Here is a 25,092-nt window from a genome sequence, read left to right on the forward strand (position 1 = left end):
TCCGTACTTGAGCACAGGTAAAGCGTACCTGGGAGCCAGAAAAGAGGGGAGGGCTGTGGACCTATTTCGTAGCTTTCAGCTCCAGTCGGGCCCAGTTGACAAAAGTAGCTCTTTCCGTACCTTTAACCCAGATTGTGAAGAAGACATAATTGTTTGGGTAATAATTGTGATGGCAGCGAGCGTAGGACTGGCCATGAATCCGCCGCATACGACCGACGAAAGGGCGGTTTTCACGCAGCTGAAGCCCGTGAGGATGTCGGGAGCCGACGGCGCGGAGGACGCGTCTGTGTTCGAGGACGTCAAACCCGGGGTGAGAGTCTCTGCCGGCCCGCCGAGCACAGCCGGGTCCTCGGTGAGCCAGAGCTGCGGCCTTTCTGGTTGTTCTGATGCCCGCTCGTTATTTTTCCTCCTTAACCTTCACTCTCGAGCCTTAACAGACGCCGTGGCCGCGCGGGGGCGAAACAACAGGTAGCGCTGAGGGGAGAGAAAGTGGCTCATGACCATTTAATTACCGGAGAGCCGCACGTTGCTTTTACCTGTGGGGAGAAGCGGCTCACCTGTACAGGCAGGGCAGACGTGTCCGTGGTGGTAAACGCAGGTGAAGTTTTACCTGTCAGCCGTGTCCGGAGCAATCAGTGGCAGAGCTGCAGCGCAAACCGTTCAAATCGAACTTTATTGGTAGCTGTGTCTTGAAAGGAGGATTTGCAGGAAATGTACGTGGGATTTTTAGATTAAATCCAGTGGCATTCCCTAACACACAGTGCCCTTGCATCACTTGTACGTGTTTTAAATAGGCTGTGTCAGTGCCTACTGCAAAGTTTTATATGTATGTATGGATGGATACGGAGAAGGCGATGCAGTTTGTCACTGTTGACATATTTATGGGAAAGAGATAACAAGCTTATTGCAGTCGGCTGTGTCGTTAACTGACAACAAGCAAGCTTTGTATTTGTGCTGTGCAGTAATTTCCTCCACATCAGAAGGGGCCACCCCAGCCTGCAGAAGCTGTTAAGTCAAGGGATTTAACCACAGGATTGAGAAAGCGGGTTGGAGCTGAAACAAGTCTTCAAAATGGCTTCTTCTCCATCAGTCATCGAACTCATTTGCAAGTCTCTCTGTCCAAGAGGAACCCCCCCCCCAAAAAAAAACAACTTCTTGCTCTGGTGCCAGAAATGTGCCTGAACGATTCAGGAAGTAAGTCACACCACGGCAGAGCGGGGCAACGTCCCAGTGTTTTATGCCCACCCGACCACCTCCTTTAGTTAAGCTTGAAAGTTGAATGGCTTCGAATTGTACGTTGGCCCCGAGTTGGCCCACAGCAGAACGCAAACAGAAACCGGATGCCTTCCGATGGTGCTGAGTCTGGCCTCCCGCCATGTGTTTGGTAAACACGGCAGTAGACCCAGAGATTGGGGGCTACGGCGGCTCTGCTGCCCCGGGGGTCCCACGCGACCAGCTTGGCGGGGCCCACGGTGGATTCGACGGGTGAAGCGCGGTTGTACAGTTGTTGCCCTTCGTTCTGGTGGCGTCGACGCATGCGGCTATGCCGCTGCCTTTGTCAGGTGTTGTGCCCGCATGCAACACATTTCTCACAAAGCATCACGTAGTGAGCGACGCTGATGATTTTTTTATTTTTTTTATGCAAACATGGAATGAAAGCGGTTACAGGATGGAACTGTTCTGAAGTGACTCTACTGGCATCGCCAACTGGATAGGCGTGTTCACACGAGCTAACCCACATCTCTTGGCAGCAGTCAAACATATGTAGATTTCTTTGGGGCGCCGTTTTTTTAATGTAGTCCTGGTCTGGGCCAAGAGTGGGCCGTGCAGCAGGGTTATGTAGGAAAATATCTGTATCAGACCAGACTTGGTATTGGCAGATATTACTATTATTATTATTATTTTTTTTTTTTTATTGGGAGTTAAATCATCTTGGATTGTTGAGAATCTGTCTTTGTTTTCCTCTGTTTTCACGTGGCCAGCCACGTCGTCGTACAGCTCTCATATCAGTACTGTCGTCACTTTATATTTCTTGTCTCTCCTCTGTCTATACCGACCATTTTTAAAGGAATTCTGATTATAAACTATAATTACATTGCGTAGAATTCATCTTTTATATCAGTTTTACGGTGCAGGAAAAGAAATGCACCTCAGTAATGTCTAACGGGTGTAACAATGCCAAAAAGCGTAAAGGGCTGAAGCCACAGCTTATTCCACCTGCTCTTCTTTCAGCACAACAAAGCTGAGTTATTTTCAGGAGCTCTGACAGCCGTTGTGTCTGCTATGACATTAGCCCATGTCTTTAGCGGGATGTCGGAAACGCCGTGTACCACCTCCCCTGCCTGCGTTGCTGCAGATACACGTAGGACACAGTGAGTGTCATAAACAGAAGTATTTTATAGCCTAAATGAACCGGTGTGTTTGCTTGTGGGATTCCTTGAATCACAATGTGGTGCAGCTGAAAACTTGAACATGATCAGAGCAGCACGGGTTTTAGCTGTCAATCATTGACTTGATTATCATAAGACAAAATCTTGACTTGTTTGTTCAGTTGCTGGGGTAATCAACATTATACAGTAGTTCTAAATGAAGCACCTTAACAACGTACAGTATATTCTAACATAAACTGTGATCCTATCTCTCTGCAACAACTTAGTTCGTGTCACTTCTGTTGTTTGCCCCGTGGTTTTGCTTGAGACAAAATGGCCAACATCTCTCGCTTCTTGTTGCCGTAACACGCTGTGCTCGGTGTTATGCAAAACATGACTTTGTCAAGAACAAAGAAGTCAGGTTAAGTGAAATAGTTGCCCCTCAGGCAAATTAATGCCAACCGCAGCGGAGAGGGTTTACCTTGTGTGCTCTTGATACACCATGAGGGTGCATGCAGTCGGTTTCATAAAACACATTCCACACAGATCAGTTCGTTTCATGTCTGCCTGTTTCTTTTACCGTCGCTCTCTCTTGCTTCCCATTTCAACCTTGTCTTCTCTTGTCTATAAGCGCAACAGAAAGTTCTGACTTAATGGAGTCTGCCTCTTGTCCTTTTTCTTTTTTTTTTTTTTTTCCCCCGCTTTATTATTTCCCTCTGAGACATGTCTTTGTGTCATTGTGTTGGCGTTTTAAAGAGCGCTTAACTCAGCCGGTGTCGTGACAGCAGTATGTTGCCCGACCTGTCTGAGCAGGGCCCGCATCTCCTCAGGCCGCCTCGAGGCATGAGAGAGGATGATAAAAGCCAAACTCATGAGAAAGTCACAGCAGCAGTGAAATTTTGATGAGGCTCCCAAAAAAAAAACCAGTCACATGCAGGTTTTAGTTCGTCTGAAATACTGTTATCCTCCTTCTTTTTATCAGTGTTTATTTGTGCCAAAATGTGTCTCCTGCTGCTGAGTACTTGTCAAAAATCTGTCTATAAATTCACTCGGTGGCTACGTCTGTTTCACCTATGGATTTTTCTGCGGTTGTTTTAAAATGAGTGTCAAACAGTGAAACTGCACCAATTTAATTTTTTTGGCCCCTCAGGAACATGTAAGTTGTAAACACAAAACTGACATTGAGGGCATAACACCTAGCAAACATGCAGGACCATTAACATTGTTTTCGAGCCGTGTTTCTGGGCACCTGACACATGTAAATATTCTTTCAGCTCTTCTTTTGTTCTCACAAAAACTCCTCAAGGAAATAATAGTTGACTCTTTAGCTGCTGACTGCACCACTGCATAGTAATTTGAGCCATTGTTAACACAAAGATATCGATTAGCGCAGATTAAACACAGGACAGGTAGATGCTTCTCTTGCGCAACCTCTCTGAGGCACTGGAGGAACATCCTTCTACACTTGAGGTATGTGGAGAGTTTTACAGTGGCAGCTAGAAAACATCTGGCCACAGGCTATCATTCGGCAAAACTGTGTCTTCAGATTCTTAGTGATTGTGTGATGTACAGCAAGCAAACAGTAGAGCCAGGATTCCCCTCTTTTTTTTTTTTTTCAACGTAAAACTGTAGTAATCATGTCATCAAGAGGTCAGCTTCGAAGTCCAACATGTTTTAAGGTTTAGTCTGTGGTTTTTCTGCACTGAGCAGACACCACCCGGCTGGAACTGAGTAGACTGAATGCTAAGATACTTCATCGGTGAAAAGCGAAAAGATGCAAATCCTGACATTTTGGGAAGCAGAAACCGCAAAAACAAACAGTGCATAGTGTAGCTGTAATGGCAGAATAAGTAACTGATATGAAAATATTTCCAGATTCATTAGTCATTTTATCACCAAGGGGTTTCCTGTAAGACCAACCGTAGACGGCACGGGAAGTTACAGAGTAACTTAATGGTGTACAGATGCAGAAGGTGTTGCCAGTCACGCCTAATGATTCCTGAAGATCAATACTCAGATATGGTTAAAACCTACTCCTCTCTCAGGGGTTTTCAAGAGGTTTTCTACTCCCTGGGATTGCACCGGCAGCTTGTTTTGTTTGCATTAATGATTCCGATGTCACGACTGACCCTCTTCTAGCGACCTGTGGAACCACAAACACACACACACACACACACACACCGTCTGTCAGCAGACCTTTTTCATGCAGCAGAGGATTAAATGGTTTTGGTTTGACTAAGGATTTGACTTCCAGCACAACACATGCAGCTGATTTGCATCTGAGCAAGTGTCTGATGACAACGAGTCTCAGCTCGCCAGAACCCCACATTGACTGGCGATGGCAAGTTTGTTGGAGAGAAACAACATGCTTCATTTGTTTGGTTCATCCTTGGAGATTGTCAAACATTTGGGAAGAATGAGTTTCATTTAGACTGTTTTGTGATAACGTATATTAAATTTAGATTGGATTTGATATTGGAAATTGGGTTTGAGGCAAAAGGACAGTTCCAGCTTTTAACGTAGGGTTTTTGTTGTTCACTTTTTTTGCTAATATATTTTCTTTAGTTGGTTTATAAAAAACACAATAAACCATAGTTCATTCTTCTGATACTTTTGAACTCATTGATTTCTGATTCTAATGTCCTCTGTGAGTGTTGTCATTGTGCTCAGATGGCTGTCCATCAGGGCTGTATTTTTCTTTCTCACCTCAGCTCTCACACTTTTGACTCTGTCTCTAATACCTTTTTAATTTGCTGTCACAATGAGCGTCAGTCAGAAATTCAGATCAGAGTGAGGTTTAAGACACGGGTTATACCTGCTGTTATTTAGACACCTTAACCGGGTCATCTCATGCGTGTTAATCACAAGCAGGACTAAAATGGCAGACCCCGGTTACCTGTCTGTGTGTCAATTTACTCTCAGCATGGCTTCTTTCATGGCTTTGATTCTCCACAGGAGACATTTTAAGAACACCAGGTAGTTGGGCTGGAAAAATAAACTTTGATTTTTAAGGCATCAGTAACATTAACGCAACAAGTAAAAGAAATTGAAATTACTTCAGTTTGCTATGTAAATGAATCAATTAGTCGAAACAGTGAAGGCCAACAAAATAACTCGATGTCCTTTTTAATTTTTGTGGTGCAGATTAGATCACATCTGTCCAGACATGACCCCCAACTATCAAACCGGTCCTACAACCTCAGGACCATGTAAATACCTTCAGTGTAAAATAGGCTTTTGTTGTACATGAAATCTAATTTTATTTCCGCTTTGCTTTTATTCAGCTGCGCTGAACCTGCGTCATACCGGCAAAAAATGACATCACTGGCTGATAAACCACGGAGTGTTTAGTATGTCAACCCGATGTACACACGCAAACCCATCAATCAGTCTGATCCTCCAGCAGCGTGTCAGCGTACCAGCACACTGACCAGAAGCGCAGAGATTCATCATTTGACTCATTCTGTTCTCTGTTCGGATTGTTTGGTCTGCTGATGTCATCTGTACCCATCACGCCCGGCCGTCTCTCTGCACCAGACAACACACGCCGTCAGCAGACAAGTCGCATTCTACTGTTTTCTCATGCCTGAGGTTCTGCAAACTCGTCTACCGAAGCCGCAAAGTCTCTGTAATGACTCTCACTGTTTACCCTTCATTCGTCTGGAAAACCGGTGAAATTGCTCTGTCTAATAGAAAAACAAGGTGAAATCATTGCAGGGGCGAGGCAGAAGATCAGTATACGGAGTCTCTAACAACAGTTAGTTTACACGGATGTGTTTTGGAGTTATCAAGAAAGAGTGCCACATTGATTTTCTTCCGCTTTCCTCAGGCAGTCTGCGATTTCCATACATATCATTAATCACAGTGATTATTCTAAGTGCTCTGTGACATTTGAAATGAAAATGCCAGTAGAGGAACTCTGGATCCAGGTTCTGGAAATGCCCCCAGACCCGCCACCCACCCTTGCTGCTTGCCAAATTTGAGAAGGACCTTTTCTGTTTTGCGGGCCAATATAGAACAAAGAGAGACAGGGAATAAGAGACAGAAATAGACGCACGAGAGAGCTTTAGCTTTAACCCGAATACAAGGATATTTCAGTTTAATTTCCAAAGAAATCTCTCGCAAGATGAGTTATGTTTGAACAATGATTAACGGCAAGTTTTGAGACTGTGGTTCATGTTACAGCTCTTTGCAAGTCACAGAGCTGAAATTAGAGTGTTAAAGTAATCGCCACGCTGAGCAAAAACAGAGCTTCCTAAGAAATTTTCTGTCCACCATCAATCAACTCAGGTATTTTGGACACCTGGATTACTGTGTACCATGAAAAAAAACCACCTTAATAATTCCCCATCATGTGCAGCCTCATCATGGGTTAAAGAGGTCAGATTACACATATGTTGCATATAAAATGTAGCATAACAAACCATTCAATTAACATGTTACTCTTACATGTAAAATAAAGGTTTTCAAGTCTTCATTCAGGTGCATATCATCAGCGAAGAGCCAAGTGGATTTTGGCCGCCCTTCACTTGTCACTGTCCTGGAAAAGCCAAAACAGACCTCCCTATCTCTCCCTCCATCAGTGGCCATAAAACATCATTTCAGTCTCAAAGGTCTTATTTTTGCTCTGATGACCCTGTCTTGATTCCTGGTCCATTAACAGCGAGCAGACCGGGGGGCCCCAAACACTATCAGTTCAGTGTTTTTTATGGAGATCAAAAGGCGACTGGCCACCATTTCTCTGCATTCCTAAGAGTCATAAAGGAAAACTGACGTGCAGACACGGCCATTTGTTTTGCAATTAACAGGGAAGGGGACTACTTAAGATGGCAGACCTTGTAGCTTGGAGGCTTGGAAGATGACCCCTACGTTTATCTGTATGAGGCTGGAATGGGTAGATGTGGTTTAAAAACCTGTTGAGGATTTTGTAGACAACTCAATAAACTAAATTTGGGCTGAATAGCAATAAATTTTACTAAACATTGTATGTTTAAGAAATTAGATTATGATGCCCACAAAGAGCGAGGAGTTAGGCTAAAAAAAAAAAAAAAAAGTGTAATCTCCCCGGACAATTTCTTTATGACAAATCTGTGACATTAATAACAGATTTAGTTCTGATATGTATTAATCCACCAGCCAGCTCAGTGTGGGAAGAGCCCTGATTGGTTAGACACATGTGAAATCGGCGAGCGAGCCGCGTGGTTCTTTGACAACGTGGGAGGGTGGAAATTATGGAGACGCCGTCTGGACCTTTGGCCTGGCGTCACAGTAAACATCTTGTCTGCCTTTTAAATTTTTTCGCATTTATGATTTTTGTCAACAACATGCTGTTGTGTGGTAACAAAGTGCAGACTTTTCAACTTTCAACTTTGTCAGCAAGAGCAGACAAGATTGTGGTGGATTACTGTCCCTGCAAGCTGATTTTTATATTGTTAGGGCACTGAACGGAAAACGCTGGCTGCAAGCATTATGATAAGACCAACACTTGGATAGCAGTGTAAAAAATATTCTTTATATTTGTAGTAAATGGGGCAAAAAAACATATCAAGGTCCTTTTGTAAGGATGGACGTCATATTGGCGTAAGTGTGGAAACTCCACCTCCATCCCATAAACCTGAACAGAGCTGATAAGACTTTCTTATCAGGCAGAAGGATTCATAGTGGAGCTGTTGTACATGTTCTCCAATTATTAACTGACGAGTCTTGGCCGGAAGATGGTTCTACTCGTCAAGCACATAAAATGATACAGAGACATTTTGAATCGTAGTTCATTGACTAGTTTGCTTTGAGGCTGCCGTGCCCCTCGCTTAATGTATCGACGACTTTACTAACAAGGCACTTTTAAAGAATAGAAAACACCCCCAATTAGCGAACGCACTTCAACCCCCAAAATGCCAAGATTTCAATTATGACACAGGTTTACGTTGACGTTTCGACATACTGAATGGTACAGTTCGTGGGGGCTGCAAGTCTTGATCAGATATTTCAATATCTCTAGTGGAAAGGGAGGAAGAGCGGTCGCTTGCTTTGGTCAGGGACTAAGCTGAAATGATTTATGATTTTTAAAGATGTATTTTTTAACTCATGGACTGTTTGCTGAGCATATTTGCAAACTTACTGACTTTAAAAATACATACATTTGGTGTGTTTCAGTTGGACTGTCGGTGTTTCAAAACACACAAAAAGTTTAATTTATTTGAACTTTGAACCAACACGCTGTTTACAGACGCATCCTCCATTGATAACCTCAACCTTTCTACGCAAAATGTTTTCTTTGCACATTCTTCCCAGAAAAGAGGCTAAAGAGAGAAATGTCAGTAGCAACGAAACGATTGGGGCAAATCAGAGAGCAGAGGTCGAAAGCAAGACGGATCAACAGCAGGCCAGCAGCGGACACGGCCAAGGGCACCGCCGGATCATGGCTGCCAGCACCCCAACAGCACAGAACCTGTTTGTGTCCCGTCCTGAAAGACACACAGGAGCCCTCAGTGGGAAGGAAACAGAGAGGCTGTTTTTGTTTTTTTTGTTTTTTTTCCCCTCAGTAAATAGCCAAGACTTTAATTTCACCAAGTGCTCAGATTGCAGTGATGACAAGGTGGTGTGAGTTCACCGGTGACGAACGATGGACATATTAGCCCTGTGCACACGGACAGATGCAAATGTGAAAAAGTAAATAACTACACAGTCTTAACTCCATTTTTCTTTCTTTCCCGCTCTCACACACAAAGAACAGTGGTAAATAAAGCCATTTAGAAGAAATGAACTCGTTCACCGGATGTTTTGGCTGTTTCCATAGAACATTGAAAAAACAAAATGCGTAGCCTAAATACCTTTCGAAAAAGATTAGTTGTATTGTTTGCCATAACAATACCTGCGCAAATGCACTCTTTGTGTTTAAAAAGAAAAGAAAATGAAAGACGCAAGTGTAATTATTGACCCAGCCTGAAAACAGAAACTTGAATTGAAAAGTGTGTGTGTGTGTGTGTGCGCGTGTGCGTGTTGACAGTGCTGGCACTTGAGGCAGCGCTGCAGAATAATAGTGTTGAAACAGGCCTTCTCTTCTCCTTTCTCCCTTTGTATGTGCTCAGCTGCTGGACGTGACCTCGGACACATCAGCACCTCGTTGGGTCATTTGTCCCAAATCATTTGAGTCAGTCCAGGACTCAGATGAACCCCCGGGGTTATGATTTCCTTGGGGGGGGTGCAGTTCATACAGTTCAGCTCTGATAGCTGACTGATAAATCAAGACAACTGAGAAGCAGTTCCTTGTGCTTCAGTGCTCAAAATATACAGGAATCTAAAAACATAAAATATGAAACTAATGTGATTAAGTGGATTAGTCTGTCAACTGGAAAGTAATATCCTACTTATGGTAATCAAGTTAGTTAGTTTAAGCTTCATAGATTCAGTTATTTGCTTCCCTTTCCCCCATTTCATGTCAGTAAAATTGAATTTTTTTTGGGGGGGGGGGGGCAGTAGTTAATTGTGCTAGACATTTGTCATAACTTTTGATATTTCATCAAGCCCCCAAAACAGCAAAATTATTGAAGGAATTATCAGTAACTAGTGTCATCATTTCTGATTAATCAGAAGATTGTTGTGCTGCTGTTTTTGGCAGGAAATTTTGACATCATGGAAACATCCCGGTTAAATGAAGGTCATTAAAAAAGAATCAGACAATGAAAAAAGTTAACGTCAGACATGCATTTAGTTACACAAGTGAGAGCAGTGATTGTTGTGTTCGACACTGAGTTGGCATTAGGTCTGAGCTGCTGCGTGCTTTTTGTGAATTCTGACGCAGCGGAATATTTAGTTTTTAGGTTCCAGATTTCAAGGAAACGTGCAGATTTCCCATCGGGAGATTCTGTGTAGCTTCCTGAACATCAGTCACTCTGAATCCAGTCTGGTCTTCCTCAGATTAGCCACCTGCGTTCACACATAGTATCAATTCCTTATTAGCTGCTGACTTTTTTCCCTCATGGTTTTGACTCTCTCTTGGCCCTTTATCCCTCATTTTGTTCTCTCTCTCTCTCTCCGGTCTCTCCTCCCTCCCTTCATCCTGTGTATGTGTTGCAAGGATCGAATGTGTCTGGCAGGTCTATTTTTACCACATTGTTTAGGTTTCTCTGCCGCTTTCACATGCCTTCAGCCTTTGTTTTGGTTTGGCTTTTTTTTTTCTCTTTCATGCATGGAGCCATTGTCCATTGGCCACGACCAAGGAGGGAACTCTCTACCTGTTTGTGTGCCTGTGCATAGTTAAGTGTGTGTTGGTAAGATGGTTTGTATCTGCACCTGCATGCCTTTATTTGCATGCAAATGCATATGTATATTTGTTTTTTTATATTTCTATAATACATGCATTTATACATTTTGCCACACATGTGTGTGTGTGTGTGTGTGTGTGTGTGTGTGTGTGTGTGTGTGTGTGTGTGTGTGTGTGTGTGTGTGTGTGTGTGTGTGTGTGTGTGTGTGGGTGGTCCCTACGGCACAGATTCTTTACTTAACGGCTTGTGCACCTCTAAAGGAGTGACTGCTTCATAGACTCAAACACATAAACACACGGACACACACACCAGTAAATCACGATTAAGATAAGATAATGCCTTCTACTGAAAACACTTGCAATTTATTTTCTAATACCCTCAGCCTGTCGCGTCTTGTTGCTTGGAAACTTATCTCTGTATTTCAACAAATGCGCTATCTCCACAGTGGTCGTACGAGTACATCTGATGTGTTGCATCTCCACGGTAACATGAGAAACAGCCCTGACCGCCATCATCGTTATATTCTAGTTCTTCCATTGTTAAATGCTGCTTGGTGCACGGAAAAACCTGACATCTTCCCTTTTCCAGCGTGGCCCCACGTACTGCATTGTACTGTGCTTTACACTTATTCTCTTTAACACAAATTAAACGTAAACCACATCACTTCCTGTGTCCCAGTGGGTTTTTCCCAGTGAGAGTGGAAATTAGCAAAAGGAAAACCTTTAAACTTTGTGGATAGTAGATGGATTTTTTGTTTTTTTTGTTTGTTTCTTTCTTTCTTTTTAATATCTGATGTAAAACTACTGTATGTTTTATATAAAAATGCCCAGGATTATTACTGCAGTTGCATCATTGTCGCCCAATGATCAGCTGAAGAATGACGTTAAAGCAAAAGCAATGACACCAATATCTCTTCACTGTTTGATTTCATGACATGTCCGCCTTATATAATTCCAGCCAACAACAGCAGGAGTAACATTAAGTTGAATGTAGCTGAAATCTGTCTGTTCCTAATCCTGGTTCTGGCGGTTTGTCAGGGCAACGAACTCCACTAGGAAGCAGGAAACAGGAATGTGAGGCATGAAGGAGGGGAGGATGTCATGGTACCATCTTCAGTAAAACTTTTCTTAGGTGGAACTGAGCCATGTTACAGCCACCTTATCACCCTCTGCAGCCCATTAATCTCGTAAAATAATTACATTGGTTAAGCAAATACTGTATTTGTGCCCATGTTAAACAAATACCATGCCAAACAGTACTGCTGCAGATGTTTCCACAGAGTTTTCCAAAAGTTTTTTTTTTTTTTTCAAATCCTGCAATTTATCATTTGGTTCACATTAACATATTTCCCACCCGTTAGCACTGTACCACGAGATTTTAACAAGAATTGCTCCAGTGGAGATAGAACACCATCCCCTGGCAGTACTGAAGCTGCATTATACTCACTGATAGTTTTCCTGGCATGAAAAGAAGCTAATCGTGATGCACAGCTGTGGTCATGATTTGGTGTTCACCCCACAATCCAAAACACTAAGAGTTTTTTTTTTTTTTTCTCTTTAAGTCGCCAGAAGACAAAGTGGGATGTTCAAAATGAGAGTGACGAGTTGTAGTAAATTGCAGTGTCATTAAACATGATGAATTTCTCCTTTAAACTTTATGTCCTATTTTTCTTTTCAGACTCGACTAGAGTTGGACAAATACCTCCCCCAGGTCATTAGTCCTCTCTTGAGTTCCTCGACTGACACTACTGACAAAAAGTACAGACGAGAGAGTGCCTCTGTAGTGGACGAGTACTTCTCGGAGGACAAACCTTCCACCCCTTACAGCCTCAACATCAACGTCATCCTTCCCAGCACCACCCACCTCCGCACAGGCCTCTACAGGCCCAACACCAAGACCCTCACGCCGCAGCAGATCAAGACAGAACCCGGGCTGGAGGTGCCATGCTCCATTCCCACCACCACGACCCAGGCCCTGCCAGACTTCACCTCTGTCTTCAGCGTGCCGCCTGTGGTCAACAGTGTTTTCATCAAACCAGACATGAGCTCTGAAGGAGTGGTTAACGTGGCCGTCGGATCTCAGCAGCAACCAAATTTGGACACAGAGCTTCACATCGGACCCCCAGCCCCCCAGCCACAGGTCTACCACATGCCCATCACCAGCTGTGCTGACCTTACCATGACTCTGTCACACACCAGCCCATCGACGCACGGCTCCCCAAACAGCAGGACCATGCTGAACCTCGGAGGCGTCGCATTGCCGACAACCAACGGCAACTACATGATGGCAGAACACCAACTGCTGCAGCACCATGGCTACTACCAGGCCACTCCCAATTCATCCCAGCACACAGCGCCCCACAGCCTGCCGCCCTCACCCCCAAACTCCCAGCCAGGGAGCCCAGATGGCCAGGCGGAGCTGCTCAGCTTAGCGTCCCAACCTCCGCCTCCATACCAGCAGCGTCTGGGAGGGATAAAGGTAACGGGGTTGTCCCCTCATGCCATGCTGATGACACATGGCCAGGGCGTCCTGACGGGTCCCAAATATAACAGGCGGAACAACCCAGAGCTGGAGAAGAGGAGGATCCACTTCTGTGACTATCCAGGTCTGTGGTCTATTTGTTTTTCACTAACATAAACATCTCACAGCAAAACAAGTTTGGCTTAATTTGAGAATAATTTTCCCATCGAGTGTAAGAATGATTCTCCACTGGGGGGCAAGAAATTTCATTGTTTCCACCAGGTTTTCTACTAGTCACTGATTGAAAACTGGAAAAAACAGCTGACTTGGACTGATATTAGGTCATCTGAGTTCATTGGCAGCATTCATTCAGTTTGGGTATCTGCCAGTGCTAAACTGAAACATACATATTGCCAGGCTTTTGTTTTTATTCCTTTTGCTCACTTTCCTGGAACATGGCTCGTGTTGGTGACGCTACACTAGGCCTCTGCACTGCACTCTGCTTGCAGTGAGCACAGCACGTAAAGCCGATCATGTGTAGAAGCGCAAAGGGAACGCTGCCCGTATACACACCCTCGCGCCGTAAATATCGAAGCGCTGCTACTCTATACTTTTCAACACTCATCTCGCTGCAACGCATACGCACACAAACATAAGCGCACACACACACACAGACGGCAGCTTGAGCCCTGCACGATTTAAAGATAGATTAATACACAAATAACTAATGAAAACAAGTTTTAGCATAACCACTCCAACAGGTTGGCTCAAATTGTTGCCCAGCAATATCACTGTTATGTAAATAAACTCCTTTCCCAAAGTAAAAGGAACAATGCAAATCTCTAAGTGATGCACTGACTCGCTCTCATATGCTTAAACACACAAACACACTTCAATACAGGAAAAACAATTGTGCAGAAACAATATTTCCAGCATACTTAATAACACATTGCAAGAACATTTACCCCTCTTTAGCAAATAATTAAGTCTCATATGAGATATGTCTTAAAACCAGAGAAATATGTCAATGAGGTGAGATAATTCTACTTGTTTCCTATGCAGATTTCTACGTTTCTAAATTATCCGTGACATAAAACAAGGCAGAAATTGTCAGACTGCTGCACTATTTATAAGACCATGAAAACTGACTGTGTAAAATCCTTCACTTAAGTTGCAGTTGTATGGGAAACAGTAATGGCAGCCCATTGGCAGATTTTTCACATTTTTGAGAAAATATAGACTATTGGGTTCATAAATGAACTAACTTCATCTGGAGGTATTTTGCGGTTCATTAAAACCAGCTTACAGAAATTAATCTTACCATCCAGAAGGACAAGTACATTAGCTGTGTTTGTCTGATTCTCTCCCAATTCATTCCTTCCACAAACATATTAAATGGTCCATTTCGCTTCCCTTGCCAAAGATCCTGCAAATGTCCTCTGGCAAATGTTGAGCTCATGCGCCTCCACCTGTGTTTCATCCTGACGGGGTCACAGTGAAAAAACAAATCGGGAATGAGCTTCTTTTTTTTTTTCTCTTGTATCACAGCTTTATGGCCAAGGTAAACTTTGTCAGATGAGCACATTTTCGTTGTCAGTCTGTCTCATGATCTCTGTGGTTTCTTTACAGGCTGCACCAAAGTTTACACAAAGAGCTCTCATCTGAAGGCACACCAGAGGACACACACAGGTGAGAAAAAACTGTTCTCTGTGGGTTTAACTGGAAATAGATGCTGACATGACAGGAAGTGTTCATTTGCCATGACGGGTTAGGGTTAGGGTTACGTATAATTACACGTATAATTGCACACCACTGTCCATCGGGCCTCCCGATGGGTAAATCTGAGTGGTCAGTTCCACCCACTGGAACTAGCCAACGGTGGTGAAGCATAAAAGAAGCAGCTGATGCCGTAAATTAATGCAAGTGAGACTCCAGCACTCTGCCTGAAATTACGCAGTCCCGCGTTTAACACAGTAGAGGGTAATCCCGCTGATTTCAATTCTCATTCAACTCTCCCAAGAGTTGCAACAAGTGTCGGGATTTTTTTCAGCTTTATATCCTTTAATTTGGAAGAAAATCACCTCAGGTGCAGTGCTTGATGATACTTGCAGAAGTAAATGATAAAATAAGACTTCAAGTTTTGAGAATAAGGACTCTAGTTGATCGCGTGTGAAGTACTGCTTTGGCCAAAGTTTGCGTGCTCCACAGAGTTACCATGTGGTCCAGAAAAACCCGTTGTTTTGTGTGGGGTCTCTCAAAGTTTCAACATTAATGAAGATGCGGAAGAAGCGTGTGCTTGGCCTTGCACAAATTCACCTGTGTGCTGCTGCATTTTTTCGCTGTTTCGGTCCACATTTCCAAACTAATTCTGGGATTCAAACCCGCAACAATCCAGTCACAATCTCACCTAAGACACCATTAGGCTATGAGTTCAGTCAGCTTCGGCTTATTTACTTGTATATTTCCTATTTGGTCAAATCGCCAGTTTCGATACACCCAGTGACTATAAAAGAGATGAAAACAGAGAAAAGGAAAAACAACATAGAAGCAATGTTAGTTCACTTAAGGGTTTTTGTTTTTCCGCCACCATTTTTATACGTGCTCGTACCTGTCCTCCGAGCTTCCCTAGAGAGAGAGAACAAAAACAGGGAGGGAGGAGGGGTTAATGAAGGGAAGAGAGGAAAAAAAAGCGGGGCAGATTCACTGTTAAAATAAAGGCCAAACCAGTTACTCCTGCTTTTCAGTCCCTTTTCAGAGGATGATGGAGGAGGAGGAGGAGGAGGAAGGTAGGGAGCTTACAGAATGGGGGGAGGCTAGGTTTCGATGTGTTGCCCTTCTGTAAGATGAAACCTGTGGATTCCCAACAGCTTCAGACCTGGATTTTGGAGATTTACTCGTGATTAACGCAGCAGAACTCCTGCAGTGTGAAAACGGTGACAAGAGGGACAGATCGAAAACCTGAATGAATTTATATATAAAATATACAGTGAGAATGGTAAACAAAACAATACAAAGAAGCATTAAGAAGTTATGTAGTATGCTCTTGAAAATACCAACACAAATGTAAACTGAATCAAAGGCAATGTATGTATTGATAGTCATGATTCATGTATTGATCATAGCTTTTTTTTTTAGTTTCAGCCACAGCACAGCAGTATGCTGTGTGCTGTTCAGTCATCTCTGGGTTTAATAATAATAATGTTTAAAAAAAAAAAAAAAAATTTTAAATTTTTTAACAAATACAGGTCAGGGAGGAGTATAAGATACTCACCATCTGACACTGGCTGAGCAAAAAACACAAAGAACCAAGGTAATATCACTTAGTCTTCGGTGTACCACTTTGTCAGCAGTTGAATAATCTGTGGCTGCAGATCAACACACAGCTGTAAATCCATTTTGCACCAGGCAGAGGTTTTGTTTTTAACATGATATCAAACTGATTACTCAAACTGTCAAGCTCCTCTATTCTCTGCAGTCATGGTTCTAAATTTTTGTGGTTTTCTTTGCTGGGCTACAAAGCGATGTGGCCACTGAATGTGTCTTACTGACTGGCTGAACTACCAACACACATTGCTAAAATGAGCATGTGTTTCAAGAAGATCCGATGGGCCATTTATACCCAATCTTTGTGGCTTTTGACCTCTAAAAAGAAAGCTTTTTCTGTCTGTGACCACTTGTCACAGGCTGATTGTCTAGAGGTGCTGGCCATTTCAACCAAAGACAGGTTGTTGTTTCAAATCCAATCATTTTACAGCCCTGATAAGGTAAAGTTATTCAGTTATTCACAAAAAAAAGCAAAAAATAAAGGAAAGTCTTGTGTTTCAGAAATATGTTCCTTCTATCCTATCCTGATAACCATCTCACGACCCCCTGAGTGGGTCCTGACCTCCAGGATGATAACCACTGCAATAAGGCACACTTAAAGTCACCCCAGTATCGCTAACAGCCAAGTAACTCCCCCTTGAAGAAAGCTGCCGACACTCCTCAGTGAATCAGCCCCTTCTGCTCGCTGTGTTCAGTGAGTGAAAGAGCGCTGAACATTTAGTCGATTGCACGTTCTGGTCACTCTTTGGATCTTACCAACAGCCTTCACTCGCAACTGGCAGTTCGAGGCCTGCCCAGTCTTGTTTTGCTTTCAGTTGATGATGACTCATAAGTTGAGCATGTAAAGAAACATTGGGCTGACAATAGGAAATACTCCAGGCAAAATGTTAAAAAAAAACAAAAAAACACCCTTATCAGAGTGTGGACATTGCTTAGACCTTCAGTCATATACGGTTTCTCTCTTTTATTGTCATTGTTTTCTCTACAAATTATGTTCAAATATGGGTGAATTATCATATCCCATCTCTTTTACTCTGAACTGGTTCAAATCCTGCCTCTCAGACCGACAGCTCAATGTTGATTAGGTTTATTCTGCGTCCTCTGATCTGTGGAGTACCCCAAGTCTGTCCTAGTTCCCCTTCTTATTGTGTATCTTCTGTATGCACTTCCTTGTAGACAAATAATCTATAGTCCTAACTTCTTTTCCACTGCCACAGATAACATGCAACTTTATTTTTACAAAAATAGTCCCATTTAGCTTGCTGATCTCCTCTTAATTTCGTAATCCGTTTGAGACCTTACATTAAACCTAGTGCCCAAAATTGAGAAGTTATATTTTATTCCAAACCTACCTTTTGAATGTTAATCATGCTTGAGTGTTTAATGCAACTTTCTGTTTGCCTACTTGAGTGGTAAAGCCTATTCACACCTACAACTCACACAGAGTACTCCATCTTATCTCCTATCCAAAGCAAATATTAAAGATAACATAACCCACATTATGGCCTCTTTACATTGGCTGCCAGTTGACTTTTAAGATTTTATTTATTGCCTTGCTCCAGACATTATCTTTATTTTTGTTTTTAATTCTCACATAGCCTCTTAACCTGACCCGAAAACCTGTGCTTCCGAGTCACTTAGTGTGTTTGCATGCGATGGACAGTAATTGACGGACTTAATGATACAATACAGTCTTCGGGTACTCATTGGAGTCTGATTATAGGATTTGAAGGTTAATACAGAACCTTTTTTTTTTTCTAAGAGAAATTATTATTTGATATCATTATTTTCTTGTCTCTTTCTAGTATACACCAGAGATCCATCAGTTTGTCACAATTGACTAATGATCACCATGACTATGATGAACTCTGATTAAACGATACAGTATGTGTACCTGCATGTTGAAAAGCCAGAAGGCACATTTCCACATCCATGGCATAATTCTTCAAGCCTACATGTTGCATTAACACTCTTTCGTGTGTGGTCTACAATCTTTGATGTGAAACATAATCACTCATTTATGACTTTTTTTTTGTTTTGTTTTTTTTTTTAATTCACTGGAAGAGAGATATGATTTTTTTTTTTTCTTAAGGCGATAGTATCAGGAAGTTGTGTGGGTTTGTGTGTTAGTGTGTCAACATGATGGCATGCCAAAATATGCTATGAATCTTTCAGTAAGAATTTGTTGAATTTTTTTGCATAATGTATGACCTACCACACAGTTCATGCTTGGACTGATGCTTAACCTGCATTAAGAGCTTGGAATATAAGGGGTGTCATACTATACTCCTCCAAATCAACCTTGTTGGCTCAAGTTCGCTTTTAAATGATACCAAATGCGGGTAGTTTTGGATCGTTATGCTTTGAAACTTTCCCCACATCTAGCAGGCACATACATATACCAGCTTCAGTGTTATCAATGGGAAAAGCAGCCATTGCCAAGGTGCCCACGATTAAGGAAGGGACCACATGGAAGCTGTTGTTGTGCTTGACAGACGGTCATCGAGAACTCTGCTATCGTAACCACAATCTGCCCTCCCACTGGTATGGGGGGCCCAACCTTGACCATGGCCCCAGCAGCCATTTGAGCTCTGCACATTGACTTTTGTAATTGTGTTAGTGTGTGTACATGTGTGTTTGTACATCTGTGTATGTAGAATAGAGTGCTATCAGCCTGATTAGGGAACCCTCCAGCCCTCTTCATAAACACCAACTTAGCTGATAAAGCTAAGAGGTCCACAAAGAGTTTATGGGCGTCCTGGAAAGCCTGGAAGTGTTTGCCCTTTGACTCAGTAAAACCAGGCAGAGATAGTTATAAAATGGTATTATTACACGCCTGATATATTACATGAATGGTTTCTAGTTGAAGAAATAAGATTGCACATGGTTTGAAAAATCCACAGTTTATCCTAATGGAAGTTTGGTGTACCAGAGTTATCTAGCATGTGTCAGAGTAAGCATTTGCAATGGTCAACTGAGTACAATCTTTATAAAAAGGCCTTTCAAAAAGAATTAATTAAAAAATGATGAGCATTTTATCCACCTTTATAGCACAAGACTAAAATAAATCTGAGACAAATTCATTCCATTTTCTTTCAGTGGATCCTCTTTATAAAGACATGATTTTAAACTAAGTTTATCTTCATTTCAAAGTTGTAAAAGAGAAATAAGTCACCAGTAATCAGCGCAGGAGTAGGACGTTTTTCATGCAGCAGGCTCAGGTTGTCCGAGAGACTTGAAGCCTCCTATTGAGTAAATATATGTGTTCCTCATAAAGTACACACCAGCCTGACAGACGCTATTTCTCCCTGATAGATTGATGTGCTGTTGCTCTTACACTGCCTATCCTTGTCTGAGTGTGTGTGTTTTGTTATGTTTGTGTGGCTGAGACTGTGTGTTTGTACATTATGATTTATGAAGTGTTCATACACACACTCATTAGTGTATGTGCACATTTGAGAGCGAAATAATAGTATGGCCATTTCCAATCAGCCACCTGATCAAACAGCTGCCGTGTACAAATGCCTGCAAGGGCTTTTGAGCACTGATGCCTTTCAGTTGTAAAGAAGACGGCCATGTTTTCAGAAAAAGAAGCCCCCTGGTGAACTGACGTGTTACGTGATGAGAAAATAGATATTAAAATCATCAATGTGTCCCCTATTTATCGCAATTACACAGATAGAACTATCTCAAACAGGGAGAAAACTTACAGTAGTTCAATGGGTAAATGCCAGTCTTATTAAATCGCTTTGATAACAGCGGAAGAAGAAAAAGTGTACATTGCTAAAATATCAATGCACAGTGAATGGGTGCACACTTGCCCAGCTCAGTTTCCAACATTAAATTGTAAAATCACTATTTTTTTAATTTTTTGGGGGTTGACTCTAGATCACATTCCTTAGATCACTTAACAAAAAAGAAAACCGCTGGAAGGTTTTCTTTGCATCTCTTCTGAAAATCAGAAAGATGTCTGCTTCGTTTGTCAAAGGTTTATGACACCACAGTCATTATCAGTGCGTAAAGAAAGCTCAGTTTTTCTGCTCCTCGCCTAAATACGAGACCAGTATTTTCAAACGAATTAAGCCTGCAGACAGTTTTTTGGAACCTGTCAGTATTAGGTGGTCAGACGCTATGGATGTGTGGATTGAAATTCTGCAAAAGTCCGACAGGGTCTTGCCTTTGAATGGGCATTAGGGAGGTTATTGTCAGTGTTTTTCACACTTTGTGTGTAATAAGTTGACTAACTTAAATCTCCCCAAAACTTAATGCTGTCCTTTAGCTTAAAGGAAAACGAAAGCGTGCAAGGATAGATTGCGGGGTGGGTTTTCACCCGACCTTTTGGCAGCTTGTTTAGGAGTATATACCGGTCGAGTGTTTGTTCTGTGTCTGTATGTGTCGTATTTCACCAGCCTGTTTGCTAGCCCTTGAGGATGTTAGTCTCAGAGAGGCGGCTGTGCTTTTGACCCCAACAGCGCAGCTATAGAGCAAAGCCAAACACACCTGCGGGTCGAGGGCCTCAACCTTTTATATGGAGACATTTGTACTCCACCTCTACACACACATCAAGAGCGGTTAACTCCAGAAACAGGATATTGTCCAAATAGGAGACTGGAGTGCGTCTGAGCCTCTGCTGTGGGGTTTCGGTGCTTGTTGGACTAAAGACTGAAGACTTGTCAGGTTTAATCGTGTGGGGATAAAGGAGATCCGTGGTATTCCAAAAATGTTATAAAAAGCCATTACCATGTTTATAATAAAACGACACATTTTCTTTACTCAAAAACATCTGTGATATATCTGTTTTAATTTGTAGCCATCTTTTTGAAATGGGTTCTGGACTATTGAGGATGGGATATTTCAGCAAAAGTACGATTTCAAGAGGCAAATTTTTTTGATCCCTTCATATTCACTGTCACAACCAACCACGTAGAATAAGCCTTTCTGTTTATCGTTATTTTTTTGTTCGTATTGTCACCTGTTTTCCCCTGTGCTCTTTGGACGTCTCACCCTGCTAACGGCTGTCACTACGTGACTGATGGTCAATAGAAGAAGCTATCTTATCAGCACTATTGGGGCCTATGGGGGTAATGAGAACTTAATGACCCAAACGCACAAAGACAGTCACACTCCCTCGACACCGGCTCTTAGAAGAGGTTCCTCTAGGATTTTCGGCCAAGGACAGAAATTTGAAATGACAATTTGTGGCATTAAGCATGTACAGGATAACTGTGTTTTGTTTGTTTGTTTTTGTTTGTTTGTTGGTTTTTGCCATGTTAAGACTCAAAAAAACTTAAATCCAAAATAAATGCATACTTCTTTTAAAAGAATGTGAAAATTGAGCAAACATTACAAGACAAAAACCAACAATGACTAAACGTTGGAAAAACCAATGATAAGTACAGACTGGTCCGTTATATCCCGGAATGATGAATTCTCAGAAATGATTCATTTTCTGTAAAAATGGGTGGGAAAAAAAAACAGACATGAACTCTTACTTTTGGCTCTGGAAAGTACGAAACCACAGCTTGAGGAATCTGGCTCCAGCAGAGTTTTATTGTTTAGTTATCTCCTTTTCAGTTTTGTTTGTGCTCATACCTCACATTGGTTCCCAGACATTAATTTCCACCTTGGCTATGAAAGATGACATGTTTTTTTTTTTTCCTGCTTTGTGCATACCAGCCCTTTCAATGGAGCTTTTTCTCTTTGTTGATGATTAGCTCAGTGTTCGCCAATAGCACATTGTGGCACAGCAAAGAGATGTCAATGTTTGGGTGGGGTAGGGTAAGCGTCGTGTTAAATTAATTTGACTTGTTCTTCAGTGCTTAGAGTGCCCATGTTACAAGTTCTCTCTCTTTGTACCTTCTTATCCAAAACCACCTTATAATGATAAAACAATGGGATATTTTTTATTTCCTAGATGATCAACAGCACAGACACAATAAGCAAGTTCAAGAGTTAGAGATATATATTGCTATTTATTGAACTTTTGCTCCAGAATTTCCTTAAAAAAAGGACAGTGAAATGAAAGGAGAGCACACTGAAGGTCAACGGGGTTCATTTTTAAGTTCCCCCATATTCTAGACAAACAATGTTATGTTTACATTGAGCGTTTCTGCCTGAAAAGCCTATTGTGTGTATCCTTGAGGGCTGAAAAAGGGGGATGAAAGCAGTTTTCAAATATTTTTCTATTTTGGCATTGTGTCCATCCTTGTCTGCTACCTTGCAGTGCAAGATACAAACAAAGCAGGGAGCCATTAATCAAACGTTGCTCCATAGTGCTTTTAGTGGTTAAAAACTCCACAGGGTACCTTTTAACAAAGGTAGTAGTTAGTTGGAGGTTTAGCTGCCAGAACTTGAAACGATTACGGTTGGTGTGTCTTAATGCTGCTAGTGGGGCTGCTCGATCAGCACCCATACTCTTTGCAGTAAAAAACCCATTTTGAGGAGTCGTTGACCCAAACAAGTGTTTTCTTAAGCACATCCTGATTTTACTTAGTTTCCACTGGGCTCAGCTCCGCAGTTCCCCACATAAAGTTAGTTTTACAATACCTATAGAAGAAAACCCCCAGGCGTATTGGCAATTATACCCCAATGAGCAAGAAATTCAAATGAGACACGAGTTATGAAAAAGGCTGATCATCTCGACGAGGAAGTTAGTAACTTCACAGATGCTCAGAGTTGGTGGCTTTGCAGAAAGTTGAATTGATATTGAAATGACTGAAAAAGTCAGAGTTTAGAGTTTCATACCATAACGCGCATGCTTGTACCTAAGAATTGCCTAACCTGACACACACACACACACACACACACACACACACACACACACAAATGCAAATATGCATTTTAACTAAAATCTCATTGTTATTTATGAGCTCTCCTTTTAACTCACCACACACACACACACTTGGTCTGATAATGACAAATGTAACTATAAATAAAGGTGTGTCGGTTACAGTTACACTAACAAAGTGAGCTGCGAAGGCACACACACACAGCGGTTACTGCCGTCAGCTCCTCGCAAGCTGACTCTTCGCGGGAGTCTAATAAAAGCAACATCTTGCAGCTGCGATGGTGCTTCCAAAATTCTGTGATGGTTTGTGAACGAAGCAAACTCGTCCTCCTTTCATTCAAGTAAAGACATGAATATCACTTGAAATTAAACTTACACATATTTTTTTCTCTTTCTTCTCATCTTTCTCTCTCTTTTTTTCTCTATTAAGTAAAATCCCTCCGTGAATGTTATCGTATGTATTAACAGACCAAAACAACTTCAAAATCCTGTCAAACGACTGCACGTGTGTCTGTATGCGTGTATGTGTGTGGCACCCGCTCCAAAAGTCAGAGTAGCGAACTGTGCAAATTTTATCACGTAGCGTTTACAGGTGAAAATCACTAGCACATACTTTCTGGCCCAATGCCAAACTGCCATTTAAAAATGCCTAAATACTAATTACCCCCGTTTCGAAATGCAGCTACACGCAGGTCCACAGCGACATTGTGCGAGCAGACGCGCAGGCATTCTGTTGTTAAGTACACAAAGCCTCTCCAGCATGGCTTTTAAAAGTCGGTTTGACTGTTTTCTTGATGTTACCTGGACTGTTAGAGCAAAACCAACGCTGACCTGGACACATCCTGAATGCAAATCAGGCCAGTTTCTCGAAGTGACAATGAAGAACAAATACAGAGATGTGAAGGAACATTTTCAAAAATCTAATCCTAATGATAAGAGAATGTGTGTCGCTAACTCCTCTGCCCTCTTCTCTGTCTTGCAGGTGAGAAGCCGTACCGCTGCACGTGGGAGAACTGCGACTGGCGTTTTGCCCGATCGGACGAGCTCACCAGACACTACCGGAAACACACCGGGGCCAAACCCTTCAAGTGTGTGGCCTGCAGCCGCTGCTTCTCACGCTCCGACCACCTGGCCCTGCATATGAAGCGTCACCAGAACTAGCACAGACATACCTGTGTATATATATAAACACACGCATTCACACGCAACTAGAACAGTTAATCATGAACAGATACAGAACCAGAATCATCCCCGGTGAAGTCCAGGTATTTGCGGACTTAACGGCCGAGCGGGGCTTTGTAGCATAATTTAAGCAGAATTTAATGCCGTTTAGCTTCGGAGCTACTCCAGGTTCTCATTTTCTCCTTTTCTGAGTGATAATCCTCATCACCTGCCGTCAGCCGACATGGTGTTTGCTTAGGTCTTAACAAAGGAGCTAATGATCTACCAGGGACTCCGAGGTTGAATTATGTGTTCTCATCTCTGAACAGTTGAGGTATGTTGATTTTTAAACATGCACTAGTTATTAGCATATAGACACTCCACACAGCATACACATTCACACAGACTTAACGTGCATTACTTTACTACAAATATCGCGGTCATTAGAACTGTGGTGTCAGGCTCTTACTAAGGATTTGGGACTCCTTCACATTACATCCTGGACACACTTTCTTTTTTTTTTTCTTCTTCTTCTTTAAGCAACAACAAAATGAACAATTTGTTTCCCTACAAATCTGCTGCCAACTTCGTCGTCATCAACACTGTCACTGTCTTTTATCATTTTGAGGTATGAACATTCAAGGAGAGGTGGAGATGCCTTTTGTAAATATTTGTTTATATGTGCATATGTGTGTCTGAGAGTACAACGAATGTATTGAGATTTATA

The 25,092-nt window shown here is 42.2% G+C and overlaps 1 protein-coding gene across 2 annotated transcripts; it reads left to right on the forward strand.

Moving 5' to 3' along the window:
- On the forward strand, positions 1-25,092 carry klf5l (Kruppel-like factor 5 like). 2 transcript variants are annotated; one of them, XM_040150746.1, is made up of 4 exons: positions 1-352; positions 12,311-13,238; positions 14,723-14,782; positions 24,187-25,092. In XM_040150746.1, exons 1-4 carry the CDS (start codon positions 170-172, stop codon positions 24,363-24,365), a joined length of 1,350 nt encoding a protein of 449 aa, XP_040006680.1. In that variant the 5' UTR covers positions 1-169; the 3' UTR covers positions 24,366-25,092. The 2 variants fall into 2 exon arrangements, with proteins under 2 accessions (XP_040006680.1, XP_040006681.1); XM_040150747.1 differs by having other exon boundaries at positions 1-310.

The sequence above is a fragment of the Xiphias gladius genome, chromosome 17 (genome assembly GCF_016859285.1).
Source record: "Xiphias gladius isolate SHS-SW01 ecotype Sanya breed wild chromosome 17, ASM1685928v1, whole genome shotgun sequence".
Classification (NCBI taxonomy): domain Eukaryota; kingdom Metazoa; phylum Chordata; class Actinopteri; order Istiophoriformes; family Xiphiidae; genus Xiphias; species Xiphias gladius.

Coding starts and splice junctions, on each gene's coding strand:
- klf5l (XM_040150746.1), top strand. CDS start 170: ATGGCAGCGAGCGTAGGACTGGCCATGAATCCGCCGCATACGACCGAC. Junction 353..12,310: donor CGAGCACAGCCGGGTCCTCG/GTGAGCCAGAGC, acceptor TTTTCTTTTCAG/ACTCGACTAGAGTTGGACAA. Junction 13,239..14,722: donor CCACTTCTGTGACTATCCAG/GTCTGTGGTCTA, acceptor GTTTCTTTACAG/GCTGCACCAAAGTTTACACA.